At 50.9% G+C, this 16,624-nt stretch overlaps 1 protein-coding gene across 3 annotated transcripts in view; it reads left to right on the top strand.

Annotated features, from left to right (window-relative positions):
• COQ8A (coenzyme Q8A) overlaps positions 1–16,624 on the top strand; it is a 66,328-nt gene that overhangs the window by 32,522 nt on the left and 17,182 nt on the right. For all 3 annotated transcript variants that reach the window (XM_088444447.1, XM_088444446.1, XM_088444445.1), the window contains one exon: positions 6,517–6,639. In XM_088444447.1, coding sequence (XP_088300573.1) covers positions 6,517–6,639 — 123 coding nt within the window. The remainder of the gene's footprint in view (positions 1–6,516; positions 6,640–16,624) is intronic.

Genomic DNA, 16,624 nt, shown 5'->3' with positions numbered 1-16,624 from the left:
CGTGGGCGATGTTTACCCAGGTGCTGGTGTCCATCGCGGACCGTCTGTCGGTCCCGACTGCCACCCCTACTAGGGCGTTGCCCCAGCCTGCCATCCCCCATTCCCCGGGTGTCCCACAATTATTGCAGACTCCCCCGGGGTCTCAGCCTGTTGGTCCCTATGCAGGGTTGCCAATGTATATTCAGTCCACCCCTGTGGCACAGCAGGCTGTGGTGCCGTTTCAGGCTCCTGTGGCAACTCCTCCACCCTGGGTGGATGCGCTTTCCCACACTGTCCAAGATTTGGCGGCAACATCTTCGGCCTTTCAGTCGATGTTGCGCAGTGACGTGCCCTCCAGGGCGTCTAAACGCTCAGTCATGGCGCAGGCTGCGCATCTTCCGGATTCTGAGGGGTCCTCGGACGATGGTGAGGTGCAGGATGACTCAGCCTCAGATGCCTCAGTCCAGGAGGTAGACAGTAAGTCTTCCATCAATGTGCGGGCTCTGGTTAAGGCGGTGTGGGCCATTCTTCTGATTGAGGATGAGGCACCCGCTCCCAAGTCGAGGTATCCTAGTTTTAAAAGAGCTAAGGTTACTTCTGCAGTGTTCCCCTTGTCTGATCAGTTGACTGATCACATGGCGGTGGCCTGGCAGACACCCAGTAAGCGTTTCCTGCCACAGAAACGCTTGGCGTCCAATTATCCATTCCCGGAGGCGCATTGTAAGAAATGGGAAACTCCGCCTGCAGTCGATTCCCATGTAACACGCCTCATCAGGAGTGCTACTTTGCCATTGCCGTCTATATCCTCGCTGAAGGATCCTACGGACAGGAAGGTGGAGACTTGTTTAAAGTCTATTTATTCTCTCTCAGGGGCGGTAGCCCGGCCGTCCATGGCCATCTCCTGGGTGGCCAAGGCCATTGAGGGGTGGGCCAACGCCTTGGAGGACGCGTTTACGGATGAAGCTCCGGACGTCCAGAGGGCGTTGTTAGGACAGATGAGAGATGCCGCCTCCTACATTGGAGAAGCATCTTTGGATGCTAGCCTGTTGACCTCTAGGGTTTCGGCGGCAGCAGTGTCTGCTCGTAGATCCTTGTGGTTGCGGTCTTGGAGAGCAGACGCGGATTCAAAGAAAGGCTTGGAGGCCTTACCTTTTAATGGAGAATTACTATTTGGTCCGGACCTGGACAAAATAGTAGATACCCTGGCAAAATCCAAGTCAGCCTTCCTCCCTTCAGCTATTACACCTGCTAAGGTCCGGAGCTCGGCCTTTCGTTCCTTTCGGGTTCAGGGCAGGGCAAAGGGTCAGTCTTTCCCGAGGCAGTCCGCACCCAAGACCGCCTCAAAGCCAAAGAAGCAAGCCTGGAGTGCTAGGCGCCCTTCTTCCAAGCCAGAAGATAAGCCTTCTGCGTGATGGGACGGGCCTCCCTCTGGGGGACCCCAGAGTGGGAGGCCGACTTCTTCAATTCGCCCAGTGCTGGCACAATACCACCACGGATGCCTGGGTGCGAGAAGTGGTCTCCCAGGGGTACGCACTGTCTTTTCGGCACAGGCCGCCTTGCCAGTTTTTTTGCACAAGTCCTTCTCAGGACAAAACCAAGGCCTTGCAGGTTCAGGAAGCCATAGAGGCCTTGCTGACGGCGGGGGTCATTATACCCGTACCACAGTCTCAAAGTGGGATGGAGTATTACTCTACGCTGTTTCTGGTGCAGAAACCCAATGGCTCTCATCGCCTCATACTCAATTTGAAGTCCCTGAACAGGTTTCTCAGGGTTCCCAAATTCAGAATGGAAACTTTGCGTTCCATCATTCTGGCGATGGAACCGGGGGATTATATGGTCTCCCTGGATATCCAGGACGCCTACCTCCATGTGCCTATAGCAACATCGCACCAACAGTTTCTGCAGTTTGCTATTCTCCACAACCACTACCAATTCAGGGCTCTACCCTTTGGTCTCTCCACGGCACCAAGGGTATTTACCAAGGTGATGGCGGTCATGGCGGCTCACCTTCGGAGCCAGGGGATACGGTTGCTACCGTATCTAGATGACCTCCTCTTGCTGGCAAGCTCCCCGGAGGTACTGATCCAGCATCTCCACCTGACGGTCGCTTGTCTACAGGCGCACGGCTGGTTGATCAACTGGAAGAAGTCCTCCCTCATCCCATCACAGCGGATGGTTCATTTGGGGGCCCTGCTGGACTCTCGTCAGCAACGGATTTTTCTGACTCCAGAGAAGGTCTCCTCCTTACAGCTGCGGATTCACGGCTGTCTGAGCAGTGGCAGAGTGTCGGTGCACTCAGCGATGAGAGTTTTGGGGTCCATGGTGTCGGCATTCGACATGGTGGAGTTTGCCCAGTTCCATTCCAGGCCCCTGCAGGGGCTGATTCTTTCGGAATGGAATGGATTGCCACACAGGATCCGCTCTCAGATGCTGATGTTGTCCTCGGAGGTGCGTCTGTCTCTAGCCCGGTGGCTGCAGACAGCTCATCTCCTAGAAGGGCGCCCCTTTTGGATCCCGGAATGGGTTCTGCTCACGACAGATGCCAGTCTCCGGGGTTGGGGGGCGGTGACAGGCTCCTTGTCACTTCAGGGTCGTTGGTCGGCGGAGGAAGCGATTCTTCCCATCAACATCCTGGAACTGAGGGCAGTATACAGAGCCCTGCAGTCGTCCGGCACCGCTCTTCACGGAAGGGCTGTTCAGGTGCAGTCAGACAACGCCACCACGGTGGCGTACATCAATCACCAGGGAGGGACTCGCAGTCGAGCTGCGATGTCGGAGGTGTCCCGCGTCCTGGCTTGGGCGGAGCGCTATCTTCCAGCTCTCTCGGCAGTTTTCATCCCAGGAGTCCTCAATTGGGAGGCAGACTTCCTCAGCCGTTACGACGTGCATCCCGGGGAATGGTCGCTTCATCCAGAGGTATTCCAACTACTCGTGGACAAGTGGGGGCTGCCAGAGCTGGACCTGATGGCGTCCCGTCACAATCACAGGCTGCCCATGTACGGGTCAAGGACAAGGGACGCAGGCGCAAGTCTGATAGACGCGCTGTCGGTGAGATGGCTGTTTCAACTGGCTTACTTGTTCCCTCCGATATCTCTGCTGCCTCGGGTCCTGCGCAAGTTCAAACAGGACGGAGGCACACTGATCCTGGTGGCCCCAGCGTGGCCCAGAAGGCCGTGGTACTCCGATCTGCGGAGCTTGTCCATCGACGCTCCGTTCCTCCTACTCAACGGCGGGACCTGTTGTCTCAGGGGCCCTGTCTTCACCCGGATCTGGGTCGACTATCTTTGACGGCGTGGCTCTTGAGACAGCCGTCCTGAGGTCTCGGGGCTTTTCTAGCTCCGTTATTACCACCATGCTGAGGACGCGCAAGCCTGCTTCCGCGAGGATCTATCACAGAGTGTGGCACACCTACTTTCAGTGGTGTGAGGCCCGAAAATATGATCCCCAGGTGTTCCGGATTTCGCGTATTTTGGCTTTCCTTCAGTCGGGTTTCGACTTAGGATTACGTCTTTCCTCACTGAAGGTGCACGTGTCTGCTCTGTCGGTGTGGTTCCAGCGCAGGATCGCTGCTATGCCGGACGTACACACCTTTTTCCAGGGAGTTTTAAGAATCCAGCCTCCCTTTGTGCCACCTGTGGCCCCGTGGGATTTGGCGGTGGTTCTTCGGGCCTTACAGGGTCCGCCTTTTGAGCCCTTGGAGTCAGTGGAGCTCAAGTGGCTAACTTTTAAGACTGTTTTCCTCTTGGCAATTGCTTCTGCCAGGAGGGTTTCAGATTTGGGGGCGCTTTCTTGTCGTCCCCCTTTTCTGATTTTTCATCAGGACAGAGCGGTGCTTCGCACTCGTCCTGATTTCCTGCCTAAGGTGGTTTCCAGGTTCCACATTAATCAGGAAATTGTTGTACCAGCCTTTCAGTCGCCTGATCTTTCGGCTGGGGAGACTTCCTTAGACGTTGTCCGTGCACTCCAGGTTTATGTGGACCGGACTAGTTCTGTGAGGAAGTTTGATTCTTTGTTTATCCTCTTTGGTTTTCACAAGAGGGGTTGGCCTGCCAACAAACAGACTCTAGCCCGTTGGCTTCGTTCTGTTATTATTGAGGCTTATATGCAGGAGGGTTTACCTGTTCCAGCCTCTGTTAAGGCTCATTCCACTCGGTCTGTGCGTCCCTCTTGGGCTGCTAGACGTGGCACCTCTGCTGTTCAGCTCTGTAAGGCGGCCACCTGGTCTTCCATTCAGACCTTTTTGAGGTTCTATGCGTTTGACACCTTTGCCTCTCAGGATGCATCCTTTGGGCGCCGGGTTCTCCTATCAGCACAGGAGCGTCCCCGCCCTTAGTTGGACTGCTTTGGGACATCCCCAAGGTCACCCTGTGGACCCCTATGGACCCTGAAGTAGAAAACAAGAGATATGGTAAGAACTTACCTTTGTTATCTCTGTTTCTACGAAGTCCATAGGGTCCACAGGGCACCCGCCCTGACGCACCTGGCTTCATATGGGCTGTGTGACTGGTCACCGGTTTTCCGTCTCCCATTTCTGTGAGTATGGTTCTTGTGTGTTCCAGTCTTCCTTCTCTCTGTTTCGTCTCCTCCTCCGGCCTGGGCTGCTTACCAACTGAGGTGCCTGTGGCTCGGGGGCGGGGTATAGGGGAGGTTGGACCCAAGTGCATCCTGGGAGCAGCTGAAAGCTTTAACTCCGTGGTGCCCGAGGATCCAGGATCCAGCTATACCCCAAGGTCACCCTGTGGACCCTATGGACTTCGTAGAAACAGAGATAACAAAGGTAAGTTCTTACCATATCTCGTTTTTTTCTGTGCTGGGGATTTTGTTACTACTTATTCTGCGGAGAGAGGGGGATCTGTGACCACCGCTATGTCGGATGTTACCTTTATGTGTTGGGATCTCTGTAACCACCTTATCTCCAAGGCTTCGTCATTGAAAAAAATATTTCTATTGTGTCCAGAAAGGCCAAACTTTCCTCACCAGTACCTGGTGCTGTAATATTATATAAACTACCCAGTGGTTAGAGGATTTCATCCCACGCGGCAGTTACCGGTTAGATAAGTGATTATTAAATGTTCTCGCATGACTAGGTAACTGGCTTATTTGATCTTTCCACTCTGATTTCTCTAGGGGGGGGGGGGGGGGGTTTGGGGTGTTACAGCTCCAGGCCTACTTGGCAGAAAACAACCACATTGTTTGGCTTTGCCCTCTGTAAGGTTTATGCTCTGATGACTGTATTATGTTTCCATCTTGGCCTGGCACCGCATCGAGCAGCTGTGATGGTCATCGCTGTTTGTCACTGATATTATTGCTCTTCAAGTAGCAGCACACTTTGCGGGGAGGGTTTTGACTCTTGTTCGTGCACCGCTAATCTCCTCCTGTGGCAGGACGAGGCACCGTGGAGAAGCACCTGCGCATCTTTTTTATATCCGTGGCGACAACACGAAGCTTATTTTATCCTCTTACACTCGGCTGTCAATGGTTTCGTTCCGTTTCATCCCACTGCAGACAAGAGCCCGGGAATGTGACCTCTGACTCTGCGGCTGGTTGTGGGGTCATTGGCGAGGGAGTAAGCTGAGCCCGTAAAACTTATTGTGTATTGTGTCCAGTGAGCGGATGAGGAATAGCTATGCCCCCCGGGAGACATTGCCGTGGATGGATCAGATGCAGAACAGACAAAGACAGATTTATGTGCAGATATCAGACGCATAGCTGTGCACCCCACGTGTGGTTAGCAGGGTGACCTAACGCTGAGCTGAGGACGGGCTGCTGACAACTTTACATCCATATTCTCTGGAGAACAATAATTATAGTAGCAGGGTTTTGGTAATCATTACAGATTTGTCATTTTTACAAGGTAACGTGAACAAAGATTATATAAACGTGGCTTATGGTGGGTGACATGCGTATAAAATACAGTATCTAATAGAAAATATAAAGCTGGTTTGCATTTATCCTTCAAAAGTAGGTGCATACGGATGAGCGGGGGGTTGTGGTGAGAGCAGGGCTGTAAATAGGACCCTGGGAGTGGCGCCATGGCTGTGGCCTACTACATACGGCCTGCAGGATACCAGTAGCAGTGCTTCAGAGTGTCCTAGGGACTCTCAGTGCAGCCTGTAAAGTCCCTAGTGCTGGTGGCCCTCGCCCCTAGACGTGACATCACAGGGCACTCAAGTGTTAACAGCGGCACGGAGCAGTGATAGGTCAGATAAATATATGGGCGTAAACCACCATTGTGAGTCGAACTTTTTCTGGGCCTAATTGTGGTTAATACATTGTCACCACATTGCTGGCCCGCCGGTCGGTATTCCCTTGCATCCTCGTGGCAATTGATTAGTGGTAGGTTTCTCGACTTTACCAAACCACCATGTATGGAGGGGACACAATATTCAACACACAAATCTCTTCAAATAACCCCCTATGTAAGGAAAAAAAAGTAAATACTTTCTAGTATAATTAAACAAACAAGTTTGTTTGCTGGAGATGATTACACCAAATTGTGCACTTTAAAAACATTTTTATCTTATTTTGCGGTTTCAGGTAAAAAGTCTGTGATGGACTCTAGCCCTTTCTTATCAGAAGCCAATGCCGAGAGAATCGTGAGGACCCTGTGCAAGGTCCGTGGAGCCGCCTTGAAGCTGGGCCAGATGCTGAGTATTCAAGGTAAGGTCACCGGTAATAATGTGACCACACGTTTGAACTCCTAATAAACAGTTATTGTGGTTCTAGAACACTGAATGCGGTGAAGTGGTTACTGGGATATACAAACGCTGCTTCTTACACTGAAGTGCATCAATGACCTCCTCACGGTGGAAGCAGCTGCCTTCAGTCTACAGCCATGATATTTCAGCCTATTAATCCACGAAGTGTCATCAAAATTGCTGAGGCATGAGGCACTTTGTGGCTCATCCAAATACAAGAAAAAAACGGAGCTATGTTAATAAATGGTCTAAGCCAGTGGTCAGGGAACAGGGGTAAATTACCCCACATGGGGTAAAAATGAAATTCCTGGGGGTAATGGACGGACAGCCGGGCATGCATATGAATCATCCTATAATATAGAATGATTCATACGCCTGCCCGGCTGTGTCGCAGGGAGGCTCTAAGCCAGACGCCCGCTGAGATGTTATTACCAGCGGGCGCCCGGCTCCTTCCCTGCAGCGCAGCGTTAGCCGGAGACTGGAGTTCTCTTCTGAACTCCAGCTTCCGCCTCTCACCATGCGCACTATGGGGAGACGTCATGACGTCTCTCCCATAGTTCCGAGGAGCCGCCAGGCGGACAGGACGGCGGCGGATGCAGGAGCGGGTAGTGTTCCCTCTAGCTCCGGCGGGAGGCAGGGCGCCGGAGCTAGAGAGGGCATGTCCGTACGCGCGCGTGACTGAGAAGGGGGCGTGGTCATCGAAAAGGGGGCGTGTCCATAAGACGCGTCTCCTTTTTGTCACTCTTGGGGGCGTGCCCGGCACTTACAGACACGCCGGGCAGCCCTCAAGTCCTGCAGACAGGGAGAATAGATGCCGGGCGCCGCAGGCTGTTAGGGCAGGGCGCTTTTTGCCTTCCAGAAAGAGGGCAGGGCGCCGCTCCCCGCTAAAACAGCCTAGCGGGAACGCTAAGCGGGGATTAAGGTAAGTGTTTTTTCTACTTCAGGGTCCATAGGGGGTCCACAGGGTTGACCTTGGGGTATAGGTTGGGAACCAAATCCGGGCACCACGCAGTTAAAGCTTTTAGCTCCCAGGATGCACTTGGGTCCACTCTCCCTATAACCCCACCCCCCAGCCAGAGGCACCTCAGTTTAAGTTGGTGCCCGGCCGGAGTTGGGTCACCGTTACTGCAGGGGGGCTGCTTAGCAGCCTCTAAGCTTAAAAGAGTTTTGTTTTATTATTTTTTTACTACTCTTCAGAGCGGCAGCATCAGACTGTCCAATGGACGTCTGAGCTGCCGCTCCTACACCCCGCCGGCGCTGCGACGCCAGTACAGATCTGGGGATCGCAGCGGGACCCCAGAGTCTGTACTAGCCGGGCTCTGGAGGAATCCCTGGGCTGCTGCCGGATCGACGGGGACAGGTAAGTCGCGTGGTCACCGCTTGCGGTGATCCACGTGTGAATATGCAGCCTTATGCCTCCGGTCTCTGGGGACAGACCGGAGGCGCTAGCGGTGGCGGCGGGCTCCCCCTCCATGGAGGCATACCCCGTGTGTCCACAGCCCACCAGGGATTATAGCGGCAGCGGGAGCCGGCATCCCGGGGGGTTAATTGCTAGCCAGGGGAGGAAGCCTTCCCTGTCTAGCGGCTCCTCCCCTCAGCTCAGCGAGCCTTTCAATAATACAGTCTGGCGTCGCTGAGCTGCTTCCTCCGCGGGCCACGCTTCTTCTGAGGTCTCCAGTGGCCATTTTCTCTCTGTGGTGCTGCAGAACTCTTAGGATGACAGTGAGCCCAGTCCCCCTGCGTACCTGGCCATTTGGGTGAGTGTACACAGCGCTATAGCCTTCCCAGACACTGAATCTGGGCAGTTGAATGTAGCGACATTGTGCAGTATATTATATGTCATGCTTATGTATGTATATATATTTTTCTGCATTGTATGTGACTTTTGCTAGTGCTGACTGTCTGCTTTTTCTCTCACCTGTCAGTGTATATCTATCCCTTTTCTTTATCTGCCCTAATACAGGTGTACCTGGGGTGGTTCTGAGACCTCACATATATATGTTTGTTAATATCTGTGAGGTTTGTCACATACTGTTGCGTGCTGCACGTTGCCATATTTTAGATGGAACTGTGAGTTGCATACGCTGATAATGGGTCCCTGCAGCTAATCTTAGCGTCAGTCAGGACCGGTATGGCGCTGCTTAATATTTCCGTCAAGATAGTCAGATATATCTGACCAGGAGATTGCACACGATACTGCACCCATTATTGCGATCCTGCAAGTCATAGCCTGCAGGAATTAGTGCGGAGGATTTTAACTCAGAAAGGTTTATGTATGCGGCACCATCTGGCGCCGGGCCCCTTGCACGACCCCCTTAAAGGGCGGTTTATTTCTCAGGATCCTCTCCTTTGAGGATCGCCGGGCGGGCCCCATTGTCGTCACTCGCTTGGAGTTACTTCACCATACTGCCCTTTTGAACTCGGGGTATCTCGCAATTTCTTGCAATTTACCCCTGTGCAACAGACTGTCGCTCCCCGCCGGGGTTTTTCACAGTACATGAATTACCTCCGATACCACATCGGTCTGTCATTCCCCTTGCAGGGATTACCACAACGGCCACCCTGGTGGATGTTGTTTTATAGAAATACTAATTGGCGTGATATACGTCCTGTGGTTACTGACCAGTGGCTCTGCCGTGAACTGGATGGTATATTCGGCTCTTTCCCTCTCACATGGGGGGAGCCGATTTCAAGTATTATTATCCCTGCTTTGGGGCTGGTAGCCAGGTTCATTCTGGATATAGAGAATGTCGATCCTGCACCTGTATCATACATCTCCCGTTTTCTGCCCAGAGGGTGGATCTCATAGCGGGAGTCTGGCTGTCGCCAGATACGAGGAGTCACAAAGGCCTCCTGTTTCCCATTCCCTGAGGGTCCTCACAAGTAATGGAAATCCCCTTCTGGGATGGATTTGTATGTTAATCATCGGGTTACAGGCATTAATACGCCTCCCATCCCGGCCTGGACGGATTTTACGGATCCGTAGGTGGTAACTTTGCCTGAATTCAATGTACTCGTTTTCAGGGCCTGTTGCCCGTCCTACCATGGCCATCGCATGGTGATGCTTTTGTGACGTTTTTCCCCTCCAACACGTCCTGAGGTTCAAATATCTTTTGCCGCTCACACAAAATATGCAGTGGTCATATGTGGGATTACCTCATGGGATGCCGGTCTTCTAACTTTCAGGGTTTCGGCGGCGTCTGTATCCGCCGCAGTACCCTATGGCTGCGTTATGGGAAAGCAGAGGTGCACACTCCTTCCATGGGGAAGATCTTGTTTGGTCCTGACCTTGACAAGATCGTTGCATCATTGGCAGTATCACTAATGGGGAGATACCGTCTTTAGCTACTCCCACTACATTCGGACTAACTCTGTTAAGTCTTTTTGTCCTCAGGGTCAGCCTCCATGGGGGCCACCATATCCAGTTCCGAGCAGTCCTGGACTTCCGGACGACCCTGTTTCTACACCTGAGGATATACCCTCAGCCTGACGGGACAGGTCTACATCTGGGGAATTTCCAGAGTGAGGTACTGATTCTCAACGGCCTCTCATTGCTCAGGCAGCCTCCTCACAGGCATTGTTACACGGGCCCTTCTTCAGACCTGATCAGGGCCTTACAATCCCAGAAAGCTATACAGTCTTTGTGGTAAGCAGAGCTATTTCGGCCAACCTCACTATCTCAGTGAGGGACTGGTTGTTCTACTTTCTTTCTGGGGCGGTGACCGACTGGTCCTCATTTGCCTATACTCTGTCTCAAATCCCTGAATCAGATTCCAACGGTGCCTGGACTCAGGTGGAATCGTCCATGCTCCATCATCCGACGTTTGGAACCTGGGGATTTTAGGGTATATCTGAGTATTCAGGATACGTACCTACGGGTACGTACAGAGCCATCTCATCAGCATGGGTTCAGGTTTGCTGTGCCACAGCAACACTTGTAAGTTTCGGGCTCTGCCTTTTGGGACTGTCCTCAACTCAACCGGGGTTTACCAGCCTTATGGATTTTCTGACAGTTCACCTGTTCAGGGTATCCGAATGCTCCTTTCTCTGGACGGTCTCCTGCTTTTAGCAGGATCACCAAGGTACTTTACCGCCAGGTCAGGATAACCGTGGCTTCTTCTCGGCACAGATAATTAGTCAACGGAGAAAAAGTCCTCCCTACATCCCTCACAGGGTTTTCTTCATCTGGGAGCACTGCTGGATTCTCAGACTCTGAGAATTTTTCTGGCGTAAGACAAGATCTCCACTCTTCAACTTGGAGTGTGCGGATATCTACGCATTCGACATATGTCATTACTCTTTGTGATGCGCGGTCTACCAGAGTGTCTACCTTTTGGTAGGGTGGAATGTGCTCAGTTCCATTCCAGACCTTGCCATAATTGACTCCCCTCCAGATGGATCGAGTTTTTCCCATCGGATCGCTGTTCGAACGATGATACTTTCTCCGGAGGCGAGTTGGTCTCTGTCCGGGTGGCTATGGCCATCTCGTCCAGGGTGTTCTTTGCTACAGACAGTGTCTGGTCCGCATTCGTTTCGGGGCAGTTAGACGTCTGTCGTTTCTGTCCTGCCACTTAACTTGTTGATACTTTAGGCTGTCTTGGACCTTCACTCTGGCCTAACCCATATGTCACGGTAAACCTGAATAGGTTCAGTCCGACAGTGTCACAACAGTGACTTCCATCTAGGCAACACTGGTAGTTGGGTGGCAATGTCAGGTATGTCATCCATTCTGACATAGTCCAAGGGTCTTCTCCTGGCCAACTCTGCAGTGTTTATTCCCGGAGCTCTCCATTGGGAAGCGGGCTTCCTCAGCTGTTGCGACGTGCATCCCGGGGACTAGTCTCTTCTCCAAGAGAGGTTTCAACTCCTGGTGAGCAGAGGGGGCCTCCCTGAGGGGATTGATCCTCATGGCCTTCTGACTTGATCACACATTACCGGTGTTACAGTCCAGCTCCAGGAGTACTGAAGCTACCTTCAGTGACTCTTTGTCAGTGAAGTGGTCCTTCCACTTTGTGTACCTGTGTCCTCCGGTCTCCCTTCTTCCTCGAGGTCTTCGGAAGTTTAATTCGAGACGGAGGGGTTTTCCTTCTGGGGGCTCCAGTTCGTCCCAGACATCACTGGTACTGAGATTTTCGGAGTCTCCTCATCGATACTCCGTTCCTACTGCTTCACTATCTGGACCTGTTGTCTCAGGGTCCTTGTTTTTCCCTGGACCTGGATAGTTTGTCTTTGACTGCGCCCCTACTGTGGTCCTAGGGCTTCCCTGGCTCTGTCTTCATTGAGATGTTTAGAGCAGATAGGCCAGACTTTGCTGGGATCTGCCACGGACTGTGGCATACATAATTCTTATGGTATCGTACCTGTCGATACGATCCTCCGGTGTCCAGGATTTTCAGATATTCTGGCATTCCTTCCGGCTGGCTTGGGTTTCACCCTTGGCCTGGCCTTCCTGACAGTGCGGATCTCTACACTGTCGGTATGGTTAAGATATGGAATTGCTCCGCTCTGGTATCCAGTTCATCCTTTGGAGTGTTTTCTGGATTATGCCTCCACTTGTCCTCCCTAGGGACTCCTGGGGAGTTAGTAGTGGTTCTTTGTTCCGTCCGGGGACAGTCAATGGAACTGCTGGTTGTGATAGCCATTACATGGTCTATTGTTTAAGCTCTCTCTCTCTCAGGGTGTTTAAATCAACCAGGAGAGTGTCTGAATTGGGAGCGTTCTCATGTGGCTCCCTCTTCTGGAGGGCATCAGGTCAGGGTGTGAGTTGCTCTCGCCCTGTATTTCTTCTTAGAGTGGTTTTTAGGTTCCATATTATTCTGGAACTTATGGTACGGCCATTCAGTCCCCAGTCTTCTCGGCTGGTGTGGCCTCATTGACTGTGGTCCGGCCTCTTTGGCTTTATATGATCCGTTCAAGTTCCTTATGGTAATCGGACTCCTTATTGGTGGTCTGCGGTTTCTGGTTTTCACAGGAAACGATGGCCGGCCTATAATGAAATGTTGGCTGGATGGCCTCGTATGTCTTCCTCAGGGGCCTACCCATAGGTAGGCATTTCTGTCGTTGAGGCTTGTTTTTTCTCGGGTCATGTAACCCTCGTGGGCGGCTCGTTGTGGCGCCTCGGCTGTTTTGCCTTACTAGGTGTCCACGTGGTCTTCTGTCCAAACCTTTTTTTAAGGTTCTAGGCATTGGTTTCCTTTGCCTCTCAGGATGCTTCCTTTTTGGCGACGGATTCTCCTCTCAGCACAGGAGCGTCCCCACCCTTGGTTGAACTGCTTTGGGACATCCCCAAGGTCAACCCTGTGGACCCCCTATGGACCCTGAAGTAGAAAACAAGAGATATGGTAAGAACTTACCTTTGTTATCTCTGTTTCTACGAAGTCCATAGGGTCCACAGGGCGCCCGCCCTGACGCACCTGGCTTCATATGGGCTGTGTTACTGGTCACCGGTTTCCCGTCTCCTTTTCTGTGAGTATGGTTCTAGAGTGTTCCAGTTTTCTCTCTCTTTTTCTCTCCTCCTCCGGCCTTTGGCTACTTACAAACTGAGGTGCCTCTGGCTGGGGGGTGGGGTTATAGGGAGAGTGGACCCAAGTGCATCCTGGGAGCTAAAAGCTTTAACTGCGTGGTGCCCGGATTTGGTTCCCAACCTATACCCCAAGGTCAACCCTGTGGACCCTATGGACTTCGTAGAAACAGAGATAACAAAGGTAAGTTCTTACCATATCTCTTGTTTTTTTTTTCTACAAGTGGCACTATATGGGGGCACTACTAATATGATTTCCTTCCTTTCAAATCAAGGGGGTAACGTCTGTGTATCTAAATATATTTTGGGGTAAAAGGTAAAAAAGTTCCCTGACCCCTGGTCTAAGCAAAGCTTCCCTACATGGCCACCCTGCAGCAGCTCAGAGGAGAATTGCCGAATCCTCTATTATAGAAGTGACCATGCAGAGTTGTGCTGGGTGGTGTAGTAATGAGCGATATAACTGATAGTGAAGGTATTTTCCACGCTGCTCTGATCTGCGTAGAGGGTGATGATGGAAACCACGGAAGCTGTGTCTTTTCTTTCCTCTTGCCCAGTGACGTGGCCGGGGACTAGTGACTTATTTCGTCTGTGCTACAAAGACTCTGTCATAGCCCCACACAACGTCTGCACTGCTTGTAGGTGAGATGATGTGACGCTCAGTACTGGCCTAAAGCCCCTCAGAGCTTCCCCCCTTCATCTGTTCCATGACAGATACATGTTTTTTTGTGGTTGCTGAAAATAATTAGTGATCACAATGGTATAAAATGGGACGGGTCAGGGAGGGGTTTTCTTTCCTTATAGTTTACATGAGATTTTGGTAATCCTTTCTGTGATGACCTGACGTATCCATTTCCTCCTTGTCGTTGTTTGGGGAAGGGGGTGACATTTAAACCATATAAGATGGAGGTAATCTGTACGCACTTTCTGATGAATGCTCATCTTCGTGCAATGTGTTGCCTACAGCAACCACCAGTTTCAACAATGCAGACCATAGGTAGGAGAACGCCTTAATTACATTGTACTATATGCTGCAGGAGAAAGCGCTGGGAACAGAAGTAGTCTGCTTCTAACATTGTGCAGAGTTTAGCAAAAGCCTGAAACCTTCCCACCAGTCCCTGTGTGTACGAGCCCTAATGTCCAGTCTTTTTGTAGCACGCCCCAGATCTCTGGTCCTTCCCTATATGTTGGCTTTCAGGGACTCGAACGGGTTGCGTACTGGATGCCGGCACCCCGACAGGGTTAGGATACCAACAGCTGTCAGTCAGTATCCTAACAACCTAGTGCCTAAACCTAACACTCCCCCCTAACCCCACTATTTACTGTTGGCATCCCGACTGTCAGGATATTGACGGGATCCCCCTGGAACATTGTGAGAATGATTTCTCTTATCACATACTTTTATAACCGGATTTACGTTGCTACCTGTCGGCTGATTTTTAACCTTTTCAAACGTTAGTAGGGGGACCAAATAATTAATGGAAAATAACTCTGCTTTTATAATTCGGAAGCCGTAAATCTGTTTCTAATCTGAGCAGAATGTTCTGAATGTGATGATTGTGAAGCCGCTGGCCGTTCACATACTGTATTTTATATGAAAGCTTTGCAGGGTACGTTGTACAGGAGAGACACGGGTTACTGCTCCTAGTTACTGATCACCCCTGTTCTTGGTCTTATTAGGTCGAAGTCCTTCTTCCTGAAGCCTATGAGTCCCCTCAGCCCTTCTGCCTGTTAAGGACAATCTATACTGTGCTTATTAGCATTACGCCTCTTGATGGAGATTAGTTGTGAGTGATGTAGAGAAGTAAAATACAAACTAAATGCAATGCTAGCCTGCTGTGCCCCGCCAGGATCTGCCAGTGTCTCCGATGAGGCTTGTAGTTCAACGCCCCACACCCCTTTAATCACCGTGCCTATTTGATGCAGTGTGGTTGTCGATGCCCCTCCCCTATTAGGGTTGGTTGTTGCTCTCCTGCCTCTTCCCCCATTATACCTATTGAGGTCCCTAGTGGAATATATAGCAGGAAATCATTCTATAGATTGGTGTTTAGTCTTCATAACTTACAATTAGAGTTGGGTCTTCAGTGTAAACTGCTTTTACTACAGAGAGGGTTGGATGAAAATGATTCTCGTAGAACTGGTCCAGTAAGGTGGCTGTACCCGCTTTCCAGAGAATATAGAAGTTAGTTACAAGCACTGTTAGGGTTAATGGCTCTTGGAGAAGGCAGGTCCCCCTGGTGGTCATTGTGGGAACTGGGTGCCTTACGTGTGTGTGGAGTTTCTTTTTAAAAGTGCAGCATTGTCTGAAGAAGCACAATAACTCTGTTGTTGTTGTTCTGAGTTTTTCTTGGGCCTGTTGAGCGCACAGCTATAAATAATGGCTCTTCCTGTTCTGGTTGAGGTATCCAGTTTTGTTTTCTACATACGATGCTGTGTAACCGGTTATGTTACCGACACAGCGCGTTGTATAAATGCAATGTTTTATTGTAGCATTGGCGAAGGCCCACACTATTTTTCAGTAATGCTGCCCATCCACTAGAAGACAGGCAAAAGACTGCACGGTTACGACATTGTAATGGTGCAGTAGTTTGTCAGTCTGTGATGTGCACACAATGAACGAGCAGTCGGTCAGCGCAGACTCATCACTCATCTGCTAACATGCTGGACAACCTGACGATAACGTCCGGTTCAGCATGTTTGCCCGATGATGATGGATGTCTAAAATGACCAGCAGGAGCGCGCATCACTGGTCGTTTTAGACATTTTAGTGGACGATTTGCAAACGATTAACGATATAGTTCAATCGCTCAATTTAATCGCCTAGTGGACGGGGCAGCTTTACAGAGACTCGGAAGTGAAAAACAGAAATGGTGACTTAGTGTTACTGAAACATGAAACGCAACTCTCCCCCACTCCTCTACGGATACTCCCCAATTACACATCCTGCAATGTTGGATGTGACTATTTATTATTTCTACTTTATATAGTGCGCACGTATTCCGTAGCGCTTTACAGAGTATTTTAGTCACTCACATCAGTCCCTGCCCCAGTGTAACTTACAATGTATGGGGGAGATTTATCAAAGTTTGGAGAGAGTACCAACCAATCGGCACCTGTCATTTTTCAAACACGCTGATTGGTTGGTACTTTCTCTCCAAGCTTTTGATAAATCTCCCCTATACTCCCTATCACTTACACGCAGGTTAATTTTCGTCAGAAGCCATTTAACCTACGAGTACATTTTTGGATTGTGGGAGGGAACCTGACACCCCGGAAGAAACCCACGCAAGCACTGGGAGAACATACAAACTCCACAGTTAGGGCCATGGTAGGAATTGTACCCAAGACCTCAGTGCTGTGAGCCAGTAGTGCTGACCATTACCCCATCCGTGCTGTCCCAACCTGAATGCAGTTGTGAAAGTTTTATTTT

Source organism: Taudactylus pleione, unplaced genomic scaffold, assembly GCF_031769625.1.
Source record: "Taudactylus pleione unplaced genomic scaffold, aTauple2 ptg000363l, whole genome shotgun sequence".
NCBI classification, from domain to species: domain Eukaryota; kingdom Metazoa; phylum Chordata; class Amphibia; order Anura; family Myobatrachidae; genus Taudactylus; species Taudactylus pleione.
Note: the sequence above shows the minus strand (reverse complement) of the source record. Positions and strands in the feature narration are given on the sequence as shown.